The sequence below is a fragment of the Barbatula barbatula genome (genome assembly GCF_947034865.1).
Source record: "Barbatula barbatula genome assembly, chromosome: 21".
Classification (NCBI taxonomy): Eukaryota; Metazoa; Chordata; class Actinopteri; order Cypriniformes; family Nemacheilidae; genus Barbatula; species Barbatula barbatula.
This window is the reverse complement of record NC_136784.1, coordinates 8,256,592-8,280,507: the sequence shown is the minus strand read 5'-3', so window position 1 is coordinate 8,280,507 and position 23,916 is coordinate 8,256,592. Positions and strand designations below refer to the sequence as shown.

The window sequence follows — 23,916 nt, the reverse complement described above, 5'->3', positions numbered from 1 at the left end:
CATGTAAGGTTGAACGTTCAGGAGGAAAACTCTTCCAAACTTAATTGGAAAGGTGAATTGTCCAATTTATTTGCGCACCCCCACAGAATAGGTCCGAATGTTTCGATGACCTAGAGAAAAGAACTAATAGGCGCAGTGGCGGAGGTGCAAGGGGAGGTTTATCTGACCAAGAAGTACATTACAGAGCTGATGGTGCGCTCGTGCGAAAACTCGCACGGCGTTGTCAGTAAATACGTCATGACTCAGAACCTGTGCAGTGCCGCATGAGAACAGAGGCGCTAAGCATTGGGATTGTTCCAGTGCCTTGGGGAGTCGGGCGCATAATGGTTTGTGCTACCTTGGCACGGAGAAAGTTTGCCACCGTGTAATGCGTTTCTTCTTTTCGGGAGTCTTAATTTTGGTGCGTCTTGTCACCATAGCGCGCCTGGCTGCGATTCAGTTCAGAACGAGCGGGACAAAACTAACTGTGCCTGAATGGGATCCAGTTATATTCTTGGGGCCAACCTCAAGACACCGTCACTTTGATGAAGCTGCCCAATATGGGCGCTATTGGACGCTATGAGAAGGGAGAGCATAAAAGCTGTCTTTGCCCCCCACCACCACCCACAAACCCCGACTCACATTCATACGATTGTAAAGGCTTTTTATGCGCTTGTCTGTGCTGGAGAAAGACAGCAAGACACTGAGTTTGAATTAGCAAGCTTGCTTTTTTAAACCAGGACTGTGTGAGCTGGGTATGACTGAACAGCTTTTAATGTTATTTACTTGAGAAAGAGCCCCTAAATGCCTTGGTTCATTATAGAATCAAGGCTTAACCGAAACAATTTCAGTTTAAGCAGGCGCGCACGCACACACACACACACAAAACTAACCACATCATGTCTCTTAAAAATAGACTAGCTCACTGCACACGTCATGTCCTGATAGAATAATGACTGTTAATGGAAAGTATTTAAGGAACATTCATTGAAAATAACAAAAGACCAATTTAGCTCAAGCCAACTCTCTTTCGCCCTCTGCTGTTGTACAGCTACAAGGCAAAAACAAAAATGTAGGCGAATCATTTCCCTTTAAATATTCCCGACACGGATGAAAGAAATTACACTTCAAAGTCAGCTGCCCGATTGAGCAGCCGGAACAATGGAGAATTAATGCGATGTGCTACGATATTATGTCGACGATATTTATTGGTAAATAATAAGTTGCCGCAGCTTCTCTGAATGAAAAGATTTCAATCTCTTTTTTTATTGAGAACATCCACATAGCAATAGAACCAAGAAAAATCTGATTAAATATCATGCTAGGGGAAGATAGAAACAATATTATAGGAATACTTCAAAAAGTGCACAAGCCTGTATACAATTCTGGATTCACAATAATGTTTTACTTCATTTTAAAATATAAAAAAATATGTTTATTTTCTTAAATATTTACATTTATGAATGTGAAATTTGGCCATTAATTATAAAATTAATAAAGTAAATGTGTGTTTGTTCATCTTTACAAGCACACTAGCTACCTACGAGGAAATCTTTCCACTGTCAAAGAAAATCTTCATCAATATTTTCCATAATAAAATTAAGTAGCCTACATTACGCCAAAAAACAAAAGGGCATTGCCAAAATAAATGAACAATTGTTTCTGCCTTTTGTTTGCAAAAGCTACAATTTTCATCTATATCTTTTTTATATTTAGTTAAAAAATTGTGAAAAATAGTGTTTGTAGATTAAACACCATGCTTGAAGATGAAATGCCGAAAGTTTCATAGGTATTTTGCTAATATCTAAATTACAAACAAGAAATACATGCTACTAAATCTAGATAAAATGTATAGGAATAATATTCCAGATAGAAGTTGGATATTTAACAAGTTATCTAGTTGATTCAAAATGTATAATTTAATATCGTAAAGTCCAGAAAGTTGAGACCACCATTTTCATGTGTTCATTAAAACAGTTTTTCTCATATAATGTTTCCTATTTTTCCAGACAAAATCAAAGAGCAGCCTAGCAATTTCTCTCAAAATCCCATCATCCACCTAAAAGATTTCAATCTCCCCCAGTTTGCATTAACCGTGGTGACGACACATCTTCGCAACCCAATGCATCGACATAATCAAAACAAATCTACCACGCGTGTATTTCCCGCAAAAGTGACGTCACGGCAGTCTTTCGAACCCCTTTGGTGCATAGCGCGCACAACTCCGCTGTTACTAAAAAACAAGATTTCCTAAAACATACTTGCCACATACCTATTAAACTGTATTGGTGTCGGCTAATGATTAAGCACATTTACCAAGCAGGAATGTGCACCCGAGCGGAAATGTAGTCAGAGTGGCAGCTCGCGAGGCGGAAGTGAGGTTAGAGCAGCAATCCGCTCGTCCATGTTATTATTGTTATTTTGGCTGTGTGATGGTCACAGCGGAGCGCACGGACGGCGGTCAGCCCGGGATTTCTCCGGTTACCAGCACGGTCGTAAACGGCAAGCAGGCCACCCGTTACACCTGCGTTTCAGTCCCGTGATAGTTTGATCGCCAACGTTGACAAAACGCGCAAACATTGCTGTGCGCAGCGCTCGCCTCGGACCGTTTTTATTATTGACACCGCAACAGACATGAACGGCATCACCAAGAGCAGATTTGAGGTAACTCGTACCGAATAAACCACGGTCATGGCTGTTAAACTCACATAGTTTGACCGAGAAAACGAAACCGGGCGGTGGCAGACTGTCTGGGCGAAGATGACAGAATGTTTAAGCGTATGTTTGTGTGTGTTGGTTGTTTTGGACTCTATTTTTACGTGCCGTGTTAAGGCTTTTGTTCTTCAAGGGTAATCCCGTCCTAACATAACGGCACCAGCTGACCGTGTCAGCAACGGGCGCTGCGCCTGAATCCGTTTAACGCTGGAGTTGGCTGCTGTTCTCGGAGTTATATCAAGCTGATAGACTGGCTTACGTGCCCTGAATGCGAGTGCTTGACAATATGTCACAAAACAGCAGAAATATCTAAGACGGTGTTTTTCTTATTCACTGCTACCGGCTCCTGTTTCCCCTTTCAGTATTACGTACATTAGTACCATGAGTTGTGCCTGCTACGTTTTTGTAAAAGGTGGGTTTCTGCATCAGTCCTGTCAAAAACCTAAACCATAACTGAACCCCTTATCACAACTACCTCAGGAAATTATGGGGAAATAATAGCTTCACGAGAAGGACATGCAATGACCCTAAACCAAATTCTGCATTCTAATTGGTTGATAGAAACAATGTTCCACGACAAAAAAATGATGTTTATGCAGGAACATGTTTTACAAGTGAAGCAACTTTAATTGTTATCAATGTGTACGGATCAAACTTGTGTTTTAAGAGTTTGATATAATGCATGTCTTTGCTTTCATGTCGTCCAGGTGTTCTCAAACAGTGATGAGGCTCTTATCAACAAAAAACTTCCCAAAGAGCTTCTGCTCAGGTGAGCTAAACACAATGAATGTAGTCAGCAACAATTACAACTCTTATTGCAAATAAGATAAACTCTATCTATCTATCTATCTATCTATCTATCTATCTATCTATCTATCTATCTATCTATCTATCTATCTATCTATCTATCTATCTATCTATCTATCTATCTATCTATCTATCTATCTATCTATTTTAGGATTTTTTCCTACCTGGATGTAGTTACTTTGTGTAGGTGTGCTCAAGTATCCAAGGTAGGTTTATCTGCTCATTAAGTTATAATTTAACAGCATGGTAATTATAAAGAAAAATGGTAGTTTAGCGAAGCCAAATGCGCTGACACTACTTTCTCATTACCACTTTGCACAACAGGCATGGAATGTTCTTGCTTTAGATGGGAGCAACTGGCAGAAGATTGATCTGTTCAACTTTCAGACAGATATTGAGGTGAAAATGATCTCCGTGATGATGTACTGTGGTGTATGTGTACTTTAATGTTTCTGTTTGTCATTGAGATTCTGTTTGCAGACTTATCTTGGCGTTATTGGATTATAGACCCTGTTTTAGTATTTCATTTGAAATGTGTTTACATGTAGGCGTTCTGCATGTGGGATTAACACTGGGTCAGTAGGCTTTTCTACTGAATCCATAGACTGTAACGTCATCCCTTATCCTCTGTGTCTGGACTCTCTCTCTCTCTCTCTCTCTCGTTATCTCGCTCTCCCTTAGGGCCGTGTGGTGGAAAACATCTCAAAGCGATGTGGAGGTTTTTTAAGGCAGCTGAGTCTAAGGGGCTGCCTCAGTGTAGGAGATGCCTCCATGAAGTAAGTCAGCAAAGATTTCAAAGCATGAATTGTTGAATGCTTAGTTTATGAAACTGTTATCAAATTATAAAATGGTATGTGAGTGTTATTTCAATGTAATACGTTAAAGGGACAGGTCACACAAAATCCAAACTCTGTCATTATTTACTCACTCTCGAGTTAATCTGTATAAATGTCTTTGTTCTGATGAAAGATATTTGGAAGAATGCTTGTAACCAAACAGTTCTTGGTCACCATTGACTACCATAGTAGGAAAAACGTGAATGGTAGTCAAAAGTGCCCCGAACTGTTTACTTTCTAACATTCTTCAAATATCTTCTTTTGTGTTCAACAGAGCACAGAAATTAATAAAACAATTTTGACTACTGTGGTAGTCAGTGATGGCCAAGAACTGTTTGGATTCAAGCATTCTTCCAAATATCTTTCTCTTTGTTCATCAGAACAAAGATATTTTAACACATTTGGAACAACTTGAGGGTGAGTAAATGAAGACAGAATTTTCATTTTTGGTTGAACTGTTCCTCTAAGGATCATTGTTTTTGATGCTATTGCTTCCATTCTTTGTATTTAATGTTATTGACAAATGTTATTTGATTGACAGGACCTTTGCTCAGAACTGTCGCAACATTGAACAGCTGAACCTAAACGGCTGCACCAAGATCACAGATTCAACATGCATCAGCTTTAGCAAGTTCTGCTCTAAACTCCGCCACCTTGACCTGACCTCCTGCGTGTCCATCACCAATCATGCACTTAAGGCCTTAAGGTGAAGGGCAGTTATGAGAACTGGTTTTAATGTTTGGGTTAAAGCTAAATGACTTAATTTAATGACTGATTAGTTTCTTCGTTTTTAAATGAATATAGCATGCATGAACACTCAGCGGATGCATATGTCTGGTTTTATTGCTGTCAAGAGGGTGATTTTGTTAATAGTTAAAAAGGTGCCGTCACCTTTTTTCTTGACCTATTGTAGATTATAGTTCGTAAGCCTATGAAACGGGAAATTCTAAGGAACAATTATTAACTCATTGTTAGATGTTTCAGATCCTGTTCCCACAACATAAAAGAGCAATGTCATGGTCTGGCATTCAAATGGATTACCAAAAATGTAAAACTCAGGGTTTCGGTTAGTCAGATTACACTGGTGTGTGTGTCTGTGTGTACACTGGAATTTTAATTCTGTTAATGCATCCTTGTAATAGTTAATTCATCCAAATCACAGACAAGTTCACCCTAGTGTTATGCTGTAAATATGTGATTTTAATGGTTTGCAGACGTTTTATAGCATAACAGGATAAGAAAACGTTTGCTTTTGTTTGTTATTCTTTGTACTTTCTGTTGATCTGATTATTCATTTATTTTCGTTCTAAATTAACTACATTTTCTGTCCTTTAATTGTTTCCTAAATGTTTTTAAATGTTTCTGTCTGTGTGCTAGTGAGGGCTGCCGTATGTTGGATAATCTGAACCTGTCTTGGTGTGATCAGATCACGAGTGATGGCATCGAGGCTCTTAGTCGTGGCTGCACAGGTCTCAAAGCTCTGTTCCTGAGAGGCTGCACACAGGTACATAAACACTTACTGCAACTTTATAGTACTGAGTGACTGAGCAATGATGATGTCACATTGTGTTTTTTTTCTGTTATTTCAGCTTGATGATGCAGCACTTAAGCACCTTCAAAAGTACTGTCCCGAACTCATGACAATCAACATGCAATCGTGCACAGTAAGGTTTTGACCAAGTTTCAATTTTTTTGTGGCATAAGCAAATGTAAAAATAAAAAAATAGGTGGGAATCATTCACCTCTTATGTTATGTTTTGAAGAGTCATGATTCAGTTAAGAACAATTCTCAAAGCATCGGTTGTAGGTTAAAGGGATACTTTACTAGCAAATAAAAATATCCCCATGTTTTACTCGCCCTCAAGGCATCCTAACTGAATATGGTTTTCTTCTTGAAGAACAATGCAGTTGGAGGTATAATACCACGTATCATTTTAGTTCCAAGCTGTAGAATAGAGGTGAATGGGTGTCGACTTTTTGAAGCTCCGAAAAGTCCATCCATCGATCAAAGAACTGCTCGACAGGGCTCTGTGGTCTTAACAAAGGTCTTCTGAAGCAAATAGAAGCATTTGTTTAAGAGAAATATCCATATTGACACCGCTTTTAATGTTGATGTCTAGCTTCCATCATCCCTCGAATGCATGGGAACCAGAGGCTTGTTTTTCTGGCTAATGACGGTGACGAAAGCTCCCACTAGCGAAGACGCTATCCTATTGGAACATAACGAAAAATACAGCGTTCCTCACCAGACTTACGACATGGCTGCATCATCTGCCGAAAAAAAAGCCTCTGGTTCACACGCATTCGAGAGACATCAAAGTTAATAGTTCTGTCAATATGGATATCTCTCCCAAACAAATGCATCTATTCAATTCAGAAGAACTTTGTTAAGACCACACAGTGAAGTTTCGGATGAAGTACTGGTTTAAGGTGGTTTTCTTGATCACGGTGTATAGATTCCTCAATAAAAGCTGTAATATGTAAATGTCCAAATCGCATTAGAGCGACCTTAAACTTTGTTGTTCTCTGTCAGCACGTGTCTTGTTTCTTGTGGACGTGCACTAGAGTCTAGATAGTACACTAAGATGGCTTATCCGTCTTGCAGCAAATCACAGACGATGGCTTTGTGAGTTTGTGCCGGGGCTGTCACAAACTGCAGATGGTGTGTGTGTCTGGCTGCAGCAATATCACAGACGCCTCTCTCACCGCCCTTGGCCTCAACTGTCAACTGCTAAAGTAAAGCTTTCTTCATCTGTACACCGATAAGAACACACACACACAGTCAATCATTCATTCACATTGTGTGTTTTGTCTTCAGGATCCTGGAGGCTGCTCGCTGCTCACATGTGACTGATGCTGGTTTCACAGTTCTTGCCAGAGTGAGTAATCACAACAACGAGAAAACATCAACATATGTATTTGGTTTTATTCAACTTTTGGTTATAAGTAATGGTTGATACATGTTAGGCTTACAGAAACTCTGCCTTCTGTTTTAGAATTGTCATGAATTGGAGAAGATGGATTTAGAGGAATGTATTTTGGTGAGTGTTTTGTAAAATGTTTTGGTTAATGTGATTATGTTTTTAGCTACCTATGTACATTGTGGGATTTTATGCTCTTCTTAACAATGTTTAGCAATTTTATAGATTTTCACTTAAAATCATCATCATTAAAAAAGACGCAAGAAGTTATTAAATTGAATATGCTATTAGTCAACTTCATCTTTTATTTATTTTTTAAGTTAATTTCTGTGTGTGTTTTGTTTTTTATCCAATAAATTACATTCAGAGAGTTTGTACCGGTTGTGGCAAAATGTCAAAGGGAAACATGAATTACTTACTCTCAAGTTGTTCTCAATTTGTATAACATTCTTTTGTTCTGATGAACACAAAGAAATATATTTGAAAGAATGTTAGCAACTATCAGTTCTGGGACAGCATTGACTTCCATAGTAGGAAAAAATATTGTACAAATTGTTATGTATGTCGATGAGCTTTGTAAAACATGAGCGCGTTTCAGAGAGGCGGGGCAAAGAGTAGATACAAATATGCACGGTATGTGGAAAATAAAGCGTTTTTGAACCTTAAATCGTGTATACACATTGCATTACATCTAAAACAAACGATCATATCCGTTTTTGCAGTGTCATGTGACTCCTTTAAAGAATTAGGGAAAGCAAAAAGTTCTGGGGCACCTGTGACTACCATTGAAATTTTCTTCTACTATGGTAGTCAATTCTGCTTTTCTCTTATAGTTGCTAACATTCTTCCAAATATATTTTCCTGTGTTCAACAGAACAAAGAAATGTAAAAAGGTTTGGAACAACTTGAGGCTAAGCAATTCATGACATAATATTCATTTTTCTTTGTCTGAGTTCCACTTTAAACAAGTGCTGATTTTTGGATGATTATTTTCCTATGTGTAATATCAACACAACACCACTTATTACAGTCCAGTATTTCACTGGTATATTGTGACACCCCTACTTTCACAAATGTGTTTTAATTTGTGCAGTAGATAGTCTTCGTTTTCTTTTTTTTACTTTGTCTGTTTCCTTGCAATAGCTAATCTTGGTATGTAAGGCACATCTAATTTGAATTACGTGTCTGCGCAACTTTTTTTAGGTGACTGATAACACTCTGGTTCAACTCTCAATCCACTGCCCTCGGCTGCAGGCACTGGTAAGTGCCAAGAAGTGCTCGCTTGAAGGAGTGTGGGGGAGTTTTCTACATGCTTATTTATGTCTTTCTCTAAAAAAAATTATAGACTATACTTCTGTTTTCTGGAAACTCACTGTTAGCATTTGTACTTTATTAACTCTGCATATGCGTGTGTTGTAGAGCTTATCTCACTGCGAGTTGATAACAGATGATGGAATCAGACATCTGAGCAGCAGTGTGTGTGGTCAGGAGCGTCTGCAGGTCGTAGAGTTGGATAACTGCCCTCTGATCACAGATATCACACTGGAGCACCTCAAGAGTTGCCAACGTCTAGAACGCATAGAGCTGTATGACTGCCAGCAGGTCACCCGCGCAGGCATCAAACGCATCCGGGTGTGTGAAACATGATTATATCAGAACTTCCATACGTAGTCTAAACTGCAGAAATCATATACAGACTAAAATTATTTCCATCAATCTGCAAAAATTCCATTAAATTGTACAATAGTCTACCAGGGATTAAATCTGTCTCTTCAGTTTTTATCCAAACTGAATAAGACAAGGAACAGTGCATTTTATTGGTCACTCGATTTCTGTTGTGAGCCGGTTAACCACACCTAAAGTTAAATCATGATCCCATTCCACATAGCTTTGTGTTGATTTCATACATTCTTACTGGCTGACATTTCTTTGTTCAATTTTTGCTGCTAAGATGTCACCTGCTATTTGTCTCATTACAACTGTATTTTCTCACCTAGGCTCACCTACCTGAGATCAAAGTTCACGCCTACTTTGCTCCGGTCACACCCCCTCCTTCAGTGCACGGGGGTGGCCAGCGTCTCTGCCGATGCTGTGTCATACTCTGACAGAAGGCGGGGTCTCTGAGTGATGCCGCAGAAAGTCAAGCTGTCAGCCAACCTCTAAACTCCACCCTGCCCCTGCTCCACACTACTATGAGACTCTGGGTTGTGGCTAAAGGAGACGTCGCTTGATCACTGAGCGGTTGCCTGGCAGCAGGATGGATGTGAACAAATTCCGCAAAATAATAAAATGCAACGCAACGTGACTTATGAATACTACGTGCATATGATACAACCTACTTGATATACAAAGAAGAAATTCAAGGAGCTACCATGTAAAATATTTCATATTTGGATATATAGAAAAGAAATATGAGGATTTAATTAAAGAAATATTGAACTACTGAATAAGGAATGAATCCGCAAGGAACTTCGAGGCACATCCAATGTCGTATGACAACTAAACAGTGTTTACGTCTTGCTCCTCCTCTTCAACCAAAAGGAATGCATTCTCTCACAACGAGAACCAAGAGAAAAACTGAAGTTTCCTTTGTGGAGATACACTTCCTGATGAATGATCGTGTGACTTTCTCAAACCCAGGAGCAGAACGTTTGTGCATTTTGGTCTGATTTGTGTGAGAATGTTAAAATATAGAAAATGATATAAAACACAACAACAAATTAACCCACATTAAACCTGGAGTAAAATGGCTTTTGTTTTGTTTTTTGTTATTGCTCACCTTAATTTTGAGATGGAAAAATTGTTGCATTTGTTATCATGTGAGCAAATGATGGGAAGAGAAAAGAATTAAGTGTGCATACGGGATCAAGTCAATTTTGCTCCAGGGTGGAAGGAAAGTAATGTCAGGATTGATGTGAATGTTCAATTTCAAATGATATACATGTACAAAGGGTGGGATACATCAAGAATAGATTCACATTTGAACATTTTGACTGTTTCAGTGCAATATTAAAAGCCAAGACATATGTAACTGTGATATGTGACAAGATTTTGAACACTTCTTATTTTTGGTCTTGGAATATTCTCATAACAATGTCCCTGTTTCTACAGCCAAACCCTGTGTTCTTATTCATATTCACTGCCAATCACATCATCGAGCTTACAGATCAGATCTCGACATCATTTAAAAATCATCTGTAGTTACTCATAGAGACAAAAATATTGATGCTTTCTAATGCAATCATGACTGTCAGGTGCATAAAACAAGTATTCAACCAGAGGTTTAATGCCAACATTGCATATTTCTTTACACAAATGTCAAGTCTTTCTATTGACAACAGCTGCTGAATGGATCATATAATTGATGGATGTTTTGTTTTTCGGTGCGAGTGCCTTTGATTTTGCAATTTGTGGAAGGGTGGAATTACAGCTTGACTCGGGGCAGCGGTGTAGTCACTTCTTTTCTTGTTTGTTTTAACCATTGTATAGGAATGTGACTTCATTACATGTATACAGTACATGAGCGATTCCAGTATTCTCAATCGTGCACCTTTGGAAGCATTGCTCAAAATGGTAAGTGACTGAAAGTGAAGTTTGTTTAGAATTGTTCTGTAATATTGAATCGGTTCCCCTCTTTCTCTCCCATATTTTTTTGACAAAGATGAAACAATTACCTGAATGTCCTTGTGTTCTGGTTGTTACTGTGACATTTCTTTAACTAAAATGTCTGTGCAGTGTGTCACATTCCGGATTGGCTGGTTCTGGTGTTTTTCAATAAACTCTTCATTTAATTGTGAACGAATGAATGAATAACCTTTTACTACTTGTGCAACAACATCTTCAGGTGTATTATCAATTCTGCTGCCTTTATTTGTTATGATAAATGATGTGAAATCTAAAAATATACTAATATTTTTATTTTATAATATAGTAATCTAGATATTTTTTATATTTAATACATTTAATGTATATATATATATATATATAAAAAATGTTGATTATTTTTTTATTATATGAATCCTATATTAAATCACTATATAGGCCAATACATATGTGTCACATAGGTTCTTCAAATATAGTATGCACTGAATAGGCTACTATCCACTGTGCAACTTATACACACGTAAAATAATTAATTTTACAGGAACAGTGCATACTATTTTCTGCAAAATAAATGTAAAAATAACATTTGTATATAATACAAATTTTAACATGCAAAGTTCAACTACGCCACGAGGGGGACATGACGACAAAGACCAAGGCTACTGGAAGCGCTGGAAGTCCGTGTTGTTTAAAGGTGTTACAACATTCAAAAAAGTATAACCTGCGGTTATGAAGTATACGTTTAAAAAACACAAACTATATGAAAAGCAAAGTGTTTAAAATATAAATGTATCATTATTTGAGAATAAATGTATTATGTCTCCATGTGTACCATACTCTACAATTATGAGTACCATAAACTAGACTCACTATCAGAACTAAACAAATAATTATTAACTAATATTTTAAAAGTAATACAAATATTGTAACAATGATCATTATTATCGTTCCCATGATAATTATACACTGTCCGCCCGGTGTAAAACAAACTCTCCTCCTTCAGTAATTAACATATTTTCATTCAGGCAGCACGCCGGCCATCTGTGCGGCGTTGAAGGACCTCAAGGCCTCGGCCCAATTACTCTTCCTCCGGATCTTTTCCTATTCAACACACTATAGTATTGCGGGTACCGGTACAGGAGCCGTGACCGAAGGGATTGTACTGAGCCGAGCTCCGAAAGACAGCTGTCACACTACGAGTTGTTTCTGGAATAAGTGTAAACACGAGAACAGAGAGAATAGCGCCGGGTTTAGCGCGCTTTAAATCTGATCCACCGCATCTCCCCGAGCATCGCGAAGCGGGATTTTCTGAAATGGAGGCCAGGAGGGAAGAGAACCCCGGCGGCAGGCCCCAGGATTCTCGACTATAAGGGTTAAAGCTAACATTGTTAGCCGAGGCTGCCTGCACTCGGTCGGATACATTTCCACTGTTTTTATACGCGGATCTCTGTTGCATCTCTTTGTGCTTCCGTGCGCGCACTTTTCGATTAGTTTAAAAACCCCTTTTGTTCTGGGAACCACCTATACACCATTTCATCCCCGGTAAAGTTGATTTTCCGTTACTACATCGTCAAAGCACGCACAGCACACTTGAACGCCGCCCGATCTTGTATTTCACAGATCACAAGCTTGACCACTTCATTTAAACGCAGTATTTGACTTCCTCTTTGTGCACGTTTCAGTTTTCTCGCGTTGTTAACTTTGACAGTCATTCGGCATTGTTATTGTTTCGTTGCAACCTGCGGAGTACACACAGAGCGTCCCGATGGAGGAAAATGATAACATGGACAATTTTTACCAGAAAGTTTTGCAGAAGGACGTGACCCGACGGCTGCAGGTCGGCCCGGATCTGATAGAATACCTGAGCGACCCGCAGAGATCCTGTGATGTGGAGCAGGACAAATCCCGACTGGATAAAACGATAGATGAGTTGACGGGATGGGTGAATTCCAGCAATTACAAGGTATTGTGCGTGTGACCTGATTTTGGGAACGCGCAATGTAGCATAAACGTGTCACCAAAGGGGTGTTTTGAGTTATTTTAATAATTGTTGTTAAAAAGGATGGGTGCATTGTTTTGAAGGGATAAAGTCAGTGCTGGAGCCAAACCTTTAAGTATGTTATAGTTAATCATATCTAGGCTTGTAAAATCATTTTATTGCGATTTATCATTGCGATTCGTTTAATGGCATCAGGCAAGCGATGGCTTGTGCGTTTATAGCTGTACTCTTCTGTCAAGCTGACGAGTCTATGCAACAGCATACTTTTGAGATGCTTCTACGTAATATCAACGCAATTTTAAGTGTGTGTAAAAAAGAAATGATCAAATATACTGCTATTAATATGCATACATGACAGTTGGTTTGTGTCCAAGAGAGAATGTGTTGATGCTGATGGGGGTGCTGTGAGGATGGGGGAGGGTCGCGTGGGTCATTGTTCCGATGCACTGGGGGCTGTAAAAGGCATGTCACTGTATAATGTACATTCTAATGTACATATTCACTTCATTTATCCATTTATTATTGTGTACGTCTTTAGAAAAGTTATGTTTCAATGACATTATGAAGCAACCACAGCTTTTAGCTGGCCCATGCTGCTATTATTATTTACATTTGGCAGACGCTTTAGAGTTACATTGCATTATCCTATACATTTATACATAGGTATGTGCAATCCCCTGGGATCGAACCCACAACCTTGCTAAGGCAACGAGGCTGGTTATGCGTTCAGATATGGTTTACTTTCTTTTTTATTGTCACCGACTTGGCATTAACAGTATTGCTCAAAGGCATAGTTCACCCCAAAATGAAAAATCTGTCACCATTTATTCACCATTTAATTTTATTCAAACCCTGTGTTTGACTCTTTTGTGGAACACAAGGGATATGTTAAGAAATGTCTCAATGGTTTTGTGTCCATACAGTGGACCCCAGTGGGGTTTGGTTACTTACCAATATTCCTCAAACTATTTTCTTTTGTGAAATATTAAATCATACGGGTTTGGGATGATATGATGGTAAATGAATAATAACAGAATCAGTTTTGGGTGAACTATCCGTTTTGTGTCCTATAAAAGTTTCGGAGATCTTTCAGGTGCCTTGTGCTATTAGTGCTCCATCTGAGTCCATCTGCATTTCACCTTCTGCTGATAGTTGAGATATTCAGGGATTAAAGTTAATGGATGCTTCGACTTATGACATCAGACTCATTGAGGTTGGGTTTTACGAACGATGGAGCCGATTCATAAATTGGAGACACAGCTGTTGAATTCAGTATATGCAAATATATGTGGTTCGATAAATGCCGGATCTCAAATTCCTTGGGTGACTGGTATTAAATCTGTTAGATAGATTTGTATCCCTCTTTAAAAATAAAATGTTCTTTAGAGTTTAATTTTTTGTAATCCACATATAGTGTTTTAAAATGTCATAGCAATTCTCTAACTATAAGACAGATTTTCGTGGTATTCAAGGTTTATTTCTAAGTAACAGTCTGGCATGAATTTTGACACAGCAGTTTGCACTGTTTCATCGAGGGGAAATGCTGTAAAGTGCTGACGGAGCACAATGGGTCTGAAAAAATTATCCATAAAGGAAGAATAGTTGGCCAACAATATGTTTTCATAGTGGACTTCAACATTAGAGCCAGAAATGCTTTCTAATGCAATAGATCAGCTAAGATGCCTAAATAAGACCCCATTGCAGCGTTTGTAGGTCGACACTGGATCAGTTACCCTTATGCACTGCACTTCTGCCGGTTTTGCCTAAAATAGGTCATAACTGGAGCTTCTGGGATGTAGTGAACATTTGATTGTTTCCCTGGAATGTGAACTTCCATCCCACACTGCCAAAAAATACACAGCAGCAAACTCACTCACGGTCTTGCTTTACCTTCACACACACAGTATCGATACTCATTCTTAAAGACAAAACACACAAATACACAAAGATGTATATTATCAGAAGTTTCAGAAAAGAGCATCTGAAACTCTCGAGACACTGTTGGTGTCTCTACTGATTCTGCTGTCTTGAATTTAGCCCGCGTAAGAGAAAGAGTGACTGTGAGTTTACAGTTTGAGCTGATTTATCTCTTTCTCGTTTGGTGTCAGGTTGCCTTGCTTGGGATCGATATCGTCAGCACGTTCGTGGATCGGATGACTGATCGCTTCAGAGGTTACATTGTCACAGGTAAGACCTTTCCACTTAGGTTAAAGGGGCAACAGCAAACCAAGTTTTGCACATCATTGCACAGCGGTACCAAAATGACTTATGACATAATCCACAGGCTCGGTCTTCTTCTGTCATTGTTACCAGAGTAACGGGATGTTATGATGGTAACAGATCGCATCTCACATGACTTAATACAAAGACTATTTCAATTTGACTGATGTAAAATTAAGTTGAATGAATGTATGTATGGAACAGTTCATCCAGAAAAACTTCTGTCATCATTTACTCACCCTGGAGTTGTTCCAAATCTGTACAAATGTCTTTGTTTTGATGAACACAAAGATATTTGGAATAAGTCTTGTAACCAAACAGTTCTTAGCCACCACCGACTACCATAGTAGGAGAAATTACAATGGTAGTCAAAAGTGACCCCAGAACTGTTTTCTTTCTTTAAAATATCTTAAGTTGTTTTCAACAGAACGAAGACATTTATAAAGCAAATTTTCCAACTGTGGTAATCAATGGTGTACTAACAAACTAAATCTTATTTCAAAAAGTAAATCCGATTTTTTTAATACAAACAAAATGCCATGGGTTCGGCCGTTGCTCAAATCATCTACAAATGCCTTATTTAGACATTTTTGCACGCTTAGCTAGAATTAGTGAAATGTTTAAACCCCCCGATTATTTTTCTTTCAAAGTGGTGCCTGCGTTACTGGACCGACTCGGTGATGCAAAGGATCAGGTTCGAGAACAGGCACAAACGCTCATTTTAAAGCTGATGGAACAGGCAGCAACGCCCATGGTGAGCAACCACACCCCAGAAATGAGCTAATCATACAGTCTTTAATAATCACACACAAGCTATTATACCCATTTATACAGACAAACCGAGACACTAATAAAGATTCTGTCTGTAGATGTGTGAGTGCTGTATGAACGGAAGGACACCAGGTCACGTTTGCGAGTTATCACTGCCAATGATTCATTATTTCCCACAATGCTCATTTTCTTCCTCTCCTACTGTTCTGTAGTATGTTTGGGAGAGGATGTTCGCTGGATTTAAACACAAGAACTTCAGAAGCAGAGAGGGACTCTGCATGTGCTTGGTTGCTACACTCAATACGTAAGTTCTTCATCCAAACTTCTGCATTCTCATTTTGTAAACAAACGTTTGTTTTGGTAGTGTTGTCCAACAGGGGGCGCTGGTTTTTCTTATTGCAGAGCTCCTTATTGTCTACTATTGATTATAATTTAGACTTTTATTTATCAGATTTGTAATGTAACAGGAATATTAAAAGGAGTTCAAACGAGTTTCGTGTAAATATTAAACACCAGAGAGTGAAAACACTCATCATTCACTCAATGCCGAAATCCTTCTCTGTACCACACACACAGTGTTAGCAAACTTGGACTACTCAGGTAATCCTCTAAACTGTAAGTATCGACACCAGGAAGGTCAGATTAACACACATTCTCACTGAAGTGTAGCATGGACACACATAGGCAAACAAAGCTACTTTCTCAGTAACATGACTCCTCACGGATGACAAAGGAGCTGTCATTCACATATAATCACCTAAGAATGCACTTGAGTTGAACACTACACTATTATTATATGTATGTTGCTTTTGTTATTAATGAACACTATGCTGAATATCATGATTGTTTTGGTGTTTATATTACATAAACATGAGGGTTTTGGGTAGCACATACAACATAACAAGATGATGACCATCATTATTGGTCATGATTCAGCACATTGCATTGGCGTCAAATACTGTATTGCATTTGACAGAGATTGAGAAATGCTGGTTTCAGAGTGTTTGCTATTCATACAATTTTATGAAAAATCATTTTGATTTTGCAACCTTTTCTCAAATTAATGAAATTAGATTTTACCATTCAATTAAAATAAATGTTTATATTTGCATATAAATGTTGTACTTGTTAATAAATTCTCTCTCTTTCTATCACAGTTACGGTGCTCAGGCTTTGAGTTTGAGTAAATTTGTTCCACATCTCTGTTCACTAACAGGAGACCAAAACCCCCAGGTAGGGATCTGTGTCTGTCTGTGTATTCATGTAATGCTTGGAATGTGTGTGCAAAAGTCAAGTTTGTTTCCTCACACACACGCACGCACGCATTCAAACAGTAAAGCAACAAAGACAAGAGTCAAAAGCCACATGTATGACAATAAATAGAAGAAATTTAAACCATCAATGTGACATCTAGGCATGGGCCGATAACCGGTTTCACTGTTTACCGCGGTTTAATATTCCCGCGGTTTCAAAACCACTAAAAAATTCCGCTATACCGTCTCTGCGGTATGCGCAGCTTTTTTTCGTCGTCATAGACGAAAAGTAAGTTACAGGAATCCCTCAGGTTGTGTGCGAAGGTAAACATTGGCAACCATCTAAGAGAGTTTGCGTGTTTAGCACTGTTAAAATAAATACTATTCTGCTTTCTACCCCAAGCAAATGTAACGGAGGCCAGCTAATGAAGAGCTGTGCAGTGTATAAAACCTCACTCCCTGACCGAGAGAGACGCGACTGCGGTCTTTAGCCTCGTCTTTAGCGCCGTCTACCATTCGGCATTGTAATGCCGTCATAGAAGCCCGCGAGTGGGACCGGTTACACACATAACATCGCTAATCAACTAGCCGAACATGAACTAGTTTCCTGAACACTGAAATAACAATAATGGATTTCAAAGCATTATTGTGATGACACATTTAATTTAGAAGAACTCGCATATTCATTTAAATTATTTAACCTGACATGTTTACGGTTCCAAAATGTTGTATAGGTTTCTTCAAAATAAAATGTATTATGTTCAGTGGAAAAGTTGATTTTATTGAAGAAATAACACATTTAAGAGATGTTATAGTAATACCGTGAAACCGTGATAGCTTTGTGCAAGGTTATCATACCGTCAAAATCTCATACTGGCCTATCCCTAGTGACATCTTAAGGGATGTCCTGCACCCAAGTAATAGAGCTAATCTGCAATTGGAAACTCATTCTTTGCTCCAAAATCTGTTGTTGACTGGACCAGCCTGATTTTTTTAAAGGAGCTCATCATATTTAGGTCTTTCCTGATTCAAGTAGACTGGAACTGTTGCTGCATAAAAAACAGAGCTGTTTGTAGGTGCTTATCATGGCTGCCGAGTGGACTGACTTGCCCTAACAGGGTTAATGTGTTGGGTGGCAGTAAGCAATAATGCAGTTTTTCTAATATTGTGCAGCTGAGTTAAATCTTTTGTATTACTGAACAAAGAACAATTCCATGAGTCCACCCTTAAATCGGGAACATATACTTGTTTTGTTTATGTTTGAGTTTTAGGGTGCATTGTGTATTTGTATAGATCTGTAAAGGTAATGTTTTGTGCCCTACAGGTGAGGGAGGCAGCTATATCAACCCTGGTGGAGGTCTATCGGCATGTGGGGGAAAAAGTAAGAGCAGACCTCAACAAAAGAGATCTACCATCTGCACGGTTAGTGTGTTACTGCTAATATTGTAACCTACCTAGTACACTATAGATAGCCTAGTTGTGTCTACAGTCCACCCACACCACATGTTTCTGTAGTTTATGCTCTACACATCAACCGTACACTATTACTGTACTGAATTAGCAGTTTAGCAGTTCTCCATCAAGTGAATGGGTACCGTCATTGTTTGGGTACCAACAGTCTATAAAATATCATCTTTTATGTTTTCCGAAAGAAATTCACACAGGTTTTAAATGATAAGAGTTTTTGAGTGTGCTATACCAAACAGTTCTTGGCCACCATTGACTACCATAGTTAGAAAAATCGCTTTTCATTTGCTTTGTTCTGTTAAAAACAAATACGAAGATATTTTGAAGAATGTAGGAAAGCAAAGAATTCTGAGGCACTTTTGACGACCACTGTAATTTACTATGGTAGTCAATGGTGGCGAGTAAATGGAGACAGAAATTTTATTTTTGGATGAACTGTTCCTTTAAAGACGTTTTTTTTGTTACCCTGGAAATGTCCGCACTGTATGCTCAGCAGAAACCTAAACATCACATAAGGGTTTACAGTTACAAACGGATGAAAAGGATAATTCATGTCTTCACATTGTATTCTGTAAAGGATTCCTTGCAATCTGATGAATTATTGCAGACATCAGTGCATTATGTTGATCTGTGATGAATCGTAAGACTTGTCTAATGCCTCTGCATTCCTCTCTGTGTGATGTAAGACCCTTCAGGCGTTTGGGCAGACTCCAATGGCCACATTTTAAACATTTAAGGAACACTTTTTAATGCAATTGGATGATCCTACATTTTTACATTTAAGCATTTGACAGATAGTTCCCTGGGAATCAAACTTATGACTAGCATTGGTTGCTTATTTGAGATTCATTTATTTGAGATAAATGTGTAGCTTTTCTTCTATTACAGTTTCATGGTTCCAGGATTTGGCACTTTCACAACACTTGAGTTCTGCCAGAAGTCAGATCTAAAAGATCTGAGATGAGTCACTTTTAGCACAGTCCAGATGTTTCAATAAAGACTGAACTTTTTGGAGTCTGAGATAAGCCACACAATGTATATGTTCAGTCTGGTTTTCATAGTGAGGGTATGATGTGTTAGATGGTGTGGTGTATGACACGCTTACGACTCTGACACATAGCAATCTCACAATACCTCGAGAACTCAAGTCTGACTGAGGGCATTGTTAAAAAATGCATTTCTTGCTTTTTTTTTATTGTGTGGCATAGAGACATAAACACCACTTGTTTTCACCTCACCCTGGCTGGGGCTGTTTTTATGGTGTGCAGTGTCATAAGAGGCATTTGTTTCCATTAAAAACCAGCTAGAGGGAGTGAAATAGGATGCAGGGGTCCCGATCACTTGGCAAAATAGAAAGCTTTTCAAAATCTGCATCAACCAGTTCACCGACTAGTTGTGTGTTTCTCTTACACTTTGTTGTTGCAGTCATGTTGCATCACATCACATTGATACGATACAATCTGATAACCCCACTGGGGTGCAGACGGGCCAGCAAGGTCCTGAAAATCACTCAAAGCTACTGTACAGAAACTGGAATGCCATGCCAGCCTTGCCCTCATGAAAGAGAGATAGTGGCTACAAGAAATGACATGCGTTCTGTTGACATGGACACGGTTTGAAAGGACGGAGCTGCGAGCTGGGAACAGTGTCAGTCAAAACAGGAAGGAGACCGAGAGGGCAATCTGAACCGACTCAACCAAGGCAAGATGGCCGAGGGGGGTGTTGTCTGTGAGGAAAGGAAAAACGCAAGCAGCGTTTGTCTGTGTGTGTCCATGCCTGGAGGGGGAGGGGTTGCAGCCCTGTCTCTGAGCTGCTGAGCTTTAGCCCCTCCCACTGGTGTGTGTTCCAGACAGGAGGTTACGTAAAGGGGAATTGAATCCTAGCGCTTTCTCTCACACACAAACACTTACGCTGATGGCAGTTTTGTAGGTTTTATTGTAGGAGTATTAACGTAGCAATCAGGAAGAAGTCTTTGAAGCGTTTTCCGTCCACAAAACAAGGGCAGTATGTCTGAGCAGGTGGGTGGGACCTCGCACGCTGTCTCTGTTTTTGCCGCTTGTCGCATGTCTGCTTTCTTCTCATTTTTAGCTGTCTATTCTCTTTCTGTCTGATGCATTTCTCTCCTCTGCAGCATTTCAGATAGAGATGCTAAATTTGTGTTCTATGTATTGATATTCTGTGTGTGTGTGTGTGTGTGTGTGTTTCTACATGCGTAAGAACATGCCTCATTCGTGTGGATTGCTAACATTTCATTAACCAAAGGCACACTCTCATACGCTGTGTCTGACATGGCCTTGGATGTACATTGACATGCATATTGCATGTGAGAAAGTGGTCGTGTTCAGGATATTGGTTCACCGTTCACAGTTGTCCATTTCAAGGACTGCTGGAGCAGCACATTTACTGAAATCGTGCCGTCTCCTGCAGGGGGTTTAAGAATCGTCTTCGTGATTTCACACTATACGTTGGCTTTGTGAGGGACAGTAATTGAACTGCTGTGTCCTTTAAATTTTCCGTTGCACTGAAAATAGTCATGTTGTGTTCGGCTGACAGATCAATGCTTGTAATTATGCCAAGACTTCTATGTAAGAGCACAACGCAGATGTGTGCCGTTGGTTTAGTGAATATCATATATTCAGTTTGTCTGCATTGCTTTCATTTGTTGCTCATAGTTTTAAAGGGATAGTTCACCACAAAAAAATGTAAGTTCAGTTATTTATTTACTCATGTCGTTACTCATCACTCTTTCATCTGTGGAACACAATAGAAGATATTTAAAGAAAAGGTTAGGTCTCTATTCTCCATATCGATGTCCGTGGGTGCCAATGTTGTTCGGTTACCAACATTCTTCAAAATATCGTCTTTGTGTTCTGCACATGAAATTCATACAGGTTTTGGAATGACATGAGCGTGAGAAGATGATAACATATTTAAAAATTGTAGGTGAACCTTCCCTTTAAATGGCGGTATTGGTATATCTCTTACTCTTTAGTTTTAGATTTTGTGATTTACTGCATAGCCTATGCAGCTTAATCTTTAGGCTTTGCATTTAATACATGTTTGGATAGAATGTTATCATAAATATTAAGGACAAAATAAATCAAGGTCTTTATGTTTGAAATGCTCTTTGATAAGTAGTTTGCACTGAAATGTCTCTTTTCTGCGAGTGAAGTTAGTCAAATCTGACAGTGGTACAGGGGAAGCATCACTTTGATGGATGGATTAAAGCCTCTCATGGAGTGCGTACCTTGATTCCCTTTAAAGTATGCTGAATGTTTATAGTTTTTCAAGATTTTATACGCAGTTCGAAATGAAAAGTAATACATTAATAGTACCTCATTTTGCCATTCCCATAACATTTTGCAATTTGGGATGAATACCTGGTTATTTTGACATTATACTTTTGAAAATACCAACTATAATATATTTACAGTATTCATACCTGAAATGTACAATGTCTGTCATTTAAAAAAATCCTATTCATCTCAAAATATCCCTGTTATGTGTTTTCAGGTTACAGACTATTCTGAGCCGTTTTGATGAAGTGCTGAACTCTGGGAACATGGCTCTCAGCCTGAGTCAAGGTACGTTAGCTTTAGCATATTATCATTGTTCGTTAAATATCTTGCTTGCATCACTCACATTTTCAGCTTCAGTTCCAATGGCATTTTCAACATCTATTATCACAGTAGTTCCATAGATAGATACGCCATTGACATCTGAGCTCTGAACAGTTAACTGGAATGATTCATTCATCTCATTGCTAATCCTTATGTTTTGGTGTTTCATTAGCATTAACTTCTACTTGAGGGTAAATGTTAACCTCGACATTTACATTTCTTAATTTAGCTTTTTATCCAATGTGACTTACCAAATGAGATAGCGTTTAACATTTTGTCTGTGAGCTGTAACCAAAAGTTCCAAATTTATGGGTTACTTCTAAATGCTGGGATTTACCGTGCCCCTACTGCCTCCAGCGAGTTAGCTTTAACTTAAGTGCTGAAATCTAAAATAGGGAACGGTGTCAGACTTCCATGGCCTTGGAAATCTCCATGATGTGTTTGGCATATGTTGTATAATGGGAGAGCTGGATCTCTCTCCAGATCACACCGTGCTGCTCACATTCGGTCGGTTGTGGTTTGTAATGCTGGCAGTATGCTAATGTATTTTCCAGTGTGTATGTTTAGAAGTGATTGTGGTTGTATTCATTGATATTGTGGGGTTACGTGTGTTTTTAAGTCAGAACTTATTGACTCTTTGACTTGAAGTGGATATATTCTTCCTTTTTATAGGTGGTACATGCAATGTATTTAATTTCCTAGTAATGTAGTTAAGCAGTCTGCTGTTGTCTCTGCTCCTATGGATTTTAGCTGAATTATTTATTTTAGTGCTTTGTGTGTTGCCTATATACATAAGTGTGCATATTTTATGTCTGAATAGTTTTACAAAACTTTCTCATTTTGTCTTATTTTAAACGATTCATTAAGCGCACGTTATTCAACAAAAATGCTGTTGACGGTCACACAAAATCTGATAACCGTATTGATAATTCTGACCTCACACTTTTCAACAATGTTTCTTAACAGGGATTGGTGAACTTCCAAAAGTGTTAAACTGATGTTTTTCTTGACCGTGCGCCATGAGATGTTTCTTGCCAGTTTTCGATATAAGAACAGGAAGGGGTCGATTGTTGTGAGGGTTGCCAGTGTCATTTCAAATGTGGCAGAAGAATAAAAAGTGGACATTCAAAGAGGTTTTTTGGCTTTGCCAACAGCTGCTGTGAGGAGAGGGTTATAGAGAGAGAGCAGTGCCTGTCACAGCATTACTCTGATACGGCGTGACAGAGAGAAAGAGAGAGAGGGAAGGGCGAGAGAAGGACAGGGTGAAAGAGCCACTTCTCAGATGCGTTCTAGCCATGTCTGTTGGCGATGATGGTGATGGTGAGTGTTTTATCAAATCAAAACAGTATTTAGTGTAAATTATGTTTAGGTGTTTTGCTTGGAACAATATGTTTTTTGCCTGGAAAGTATAGCGAAGTGCTTAAAGCAGCTTAACTTGACAGATTTTGCTAAATATACGGACTATGCCAATTCATCCAAAGTTTTTCTCTGTTGCTTTTCTTGATTTGTTTTTTATTGTTTTGTTTGCAGATGCTTGACTTTAAGTTAGCAAGCTTTTAGAGAATAAATATAGTTTGACCAGCGAATATGTACGATTATATTTTGGATATTCTTATTGGTTTCTGCATCAGTGGGTTTAGTCTCTTGGGGGATTTTAAGTGTGACCCTCTTTCTAGGACATCTCTTTGCCTTCCTATTACTAGGCTCCACGTTTCTTTGCCCTGG

The 23,916-nt window shown here is 38.7% G+C and overlaps 2 protein-coding genes across 18 annotated transcripts in view; both read left to right on the top strand.

The window, feature by feature from the left end:
- Nucleotides 1-2,146: 2,146 nt before the first annotated feature.
- On the top strand, nucleotides 2,147-11,058 carry fbxl2 (F-box and leucine-rich repeat protein 2). 2 transcript variants are annotated; one of them, XM_079483998.1, is made up of 14 exons: nucleotides 2,147-2,643; nucleotides 3,402-3,463; nucleotides 3,653-3,707; nucleotides 3,826-3,900; nucleotides 4,183-4,277; nucleotides 4,879-5,043; nucleotides 5,715-5,841; nucleotides 5,927-6,001; nucleotides 6,943-7,073; nucleotides 7,156-7,216; nucleotides 7,334-7,378; nucleotides 8,462-8,518; nucleotides 8,678-8,890; nucleotides 9,256-11,058. In XM_079483998.1, exons 1-14 carry the CDS (start codon nucleotides 2,614-2,616, stop codon nucleotides 9,361-9,363), a joined length of 1,299 nt encoding a protein of 432 aa, XP_079340124.1. In that variant the 5' UTR covers nucleotides 2,147-2,613; the 3' UTR covers nucleotides 9,364-11,058. The 2 variants fall into 2 exon arrangements, with proteins under 2 accessions (XP_079340124.1, XP_079340125.1); XM_079483999.1 differs by having other exon boundaries at nucleotides 2,317-3,106.
- An 848-nt stretch (nucleotides 11,059-11,906) lies between these two features.
- The window catches only part of clasp2 (cytoplasmic linker associated protein 2), a 35,857-nt gene continuing 23,847 nt past the window's right edge, over nucleotides 11,907-23,916 (top strand). For 7 of the 16 annotated variants that reach the window (XM_079483987.1, XM_079483982.1, XM_079483984.1 and 4 more), the window contains exons 1-2: nucleotides 20,419-20,589; nucleotides 22,085-22,155. In XM_079483987.1, coding sequence (XP_079340113.1) covers nucleotides 22,134-22,155 — 22 coding nt within the window. In that variant the 5' untranslated portion in view covers nucleotides 20,419-20,589; nucleotides 22,085-22,133. Of the gene's footprint in view, nucleotides 12,825-14,968; nucleotides 15,048-15,730; nucleotides 15,835-16,063; nucleotides 16,156-17,008; nucleotides 17,085-18,428; nucleotides 18,527-20,400; nucleotides 20,590-22,084; nucleotides 22,156-23,916 lie in introns of those variants that run through there. The other 9 variants (XM_079483990.1, XM_079483988.1, XM_079483980.1 and 6 more) reach the window with 7 other exon arrangements.

Excerpts from the sequence above, each read along its gene's own strand:
- fbxl2 (XM_079483998.1), top strand. The coding sequence starts at position 2,614 with ATGAACGGCATCACCAAGAGCAGATTTGAG. Across the intron at positions 4,278-4,878 it reads GTAGGAGATGCCTCCATGAA|GACCTTTGCTCAGAACTGTC; the intron begins GTAAGTCAGCAA and ends TTTGATTGACAG. Across the intron at positions 5,044-5,714 it reads CATGCACTTAAGGCCTTAAG|TGAGGGCTGCCGTATGTTGG; the intron begins GTGAAGGGCAGT and ends TCTGTGTGCTAG.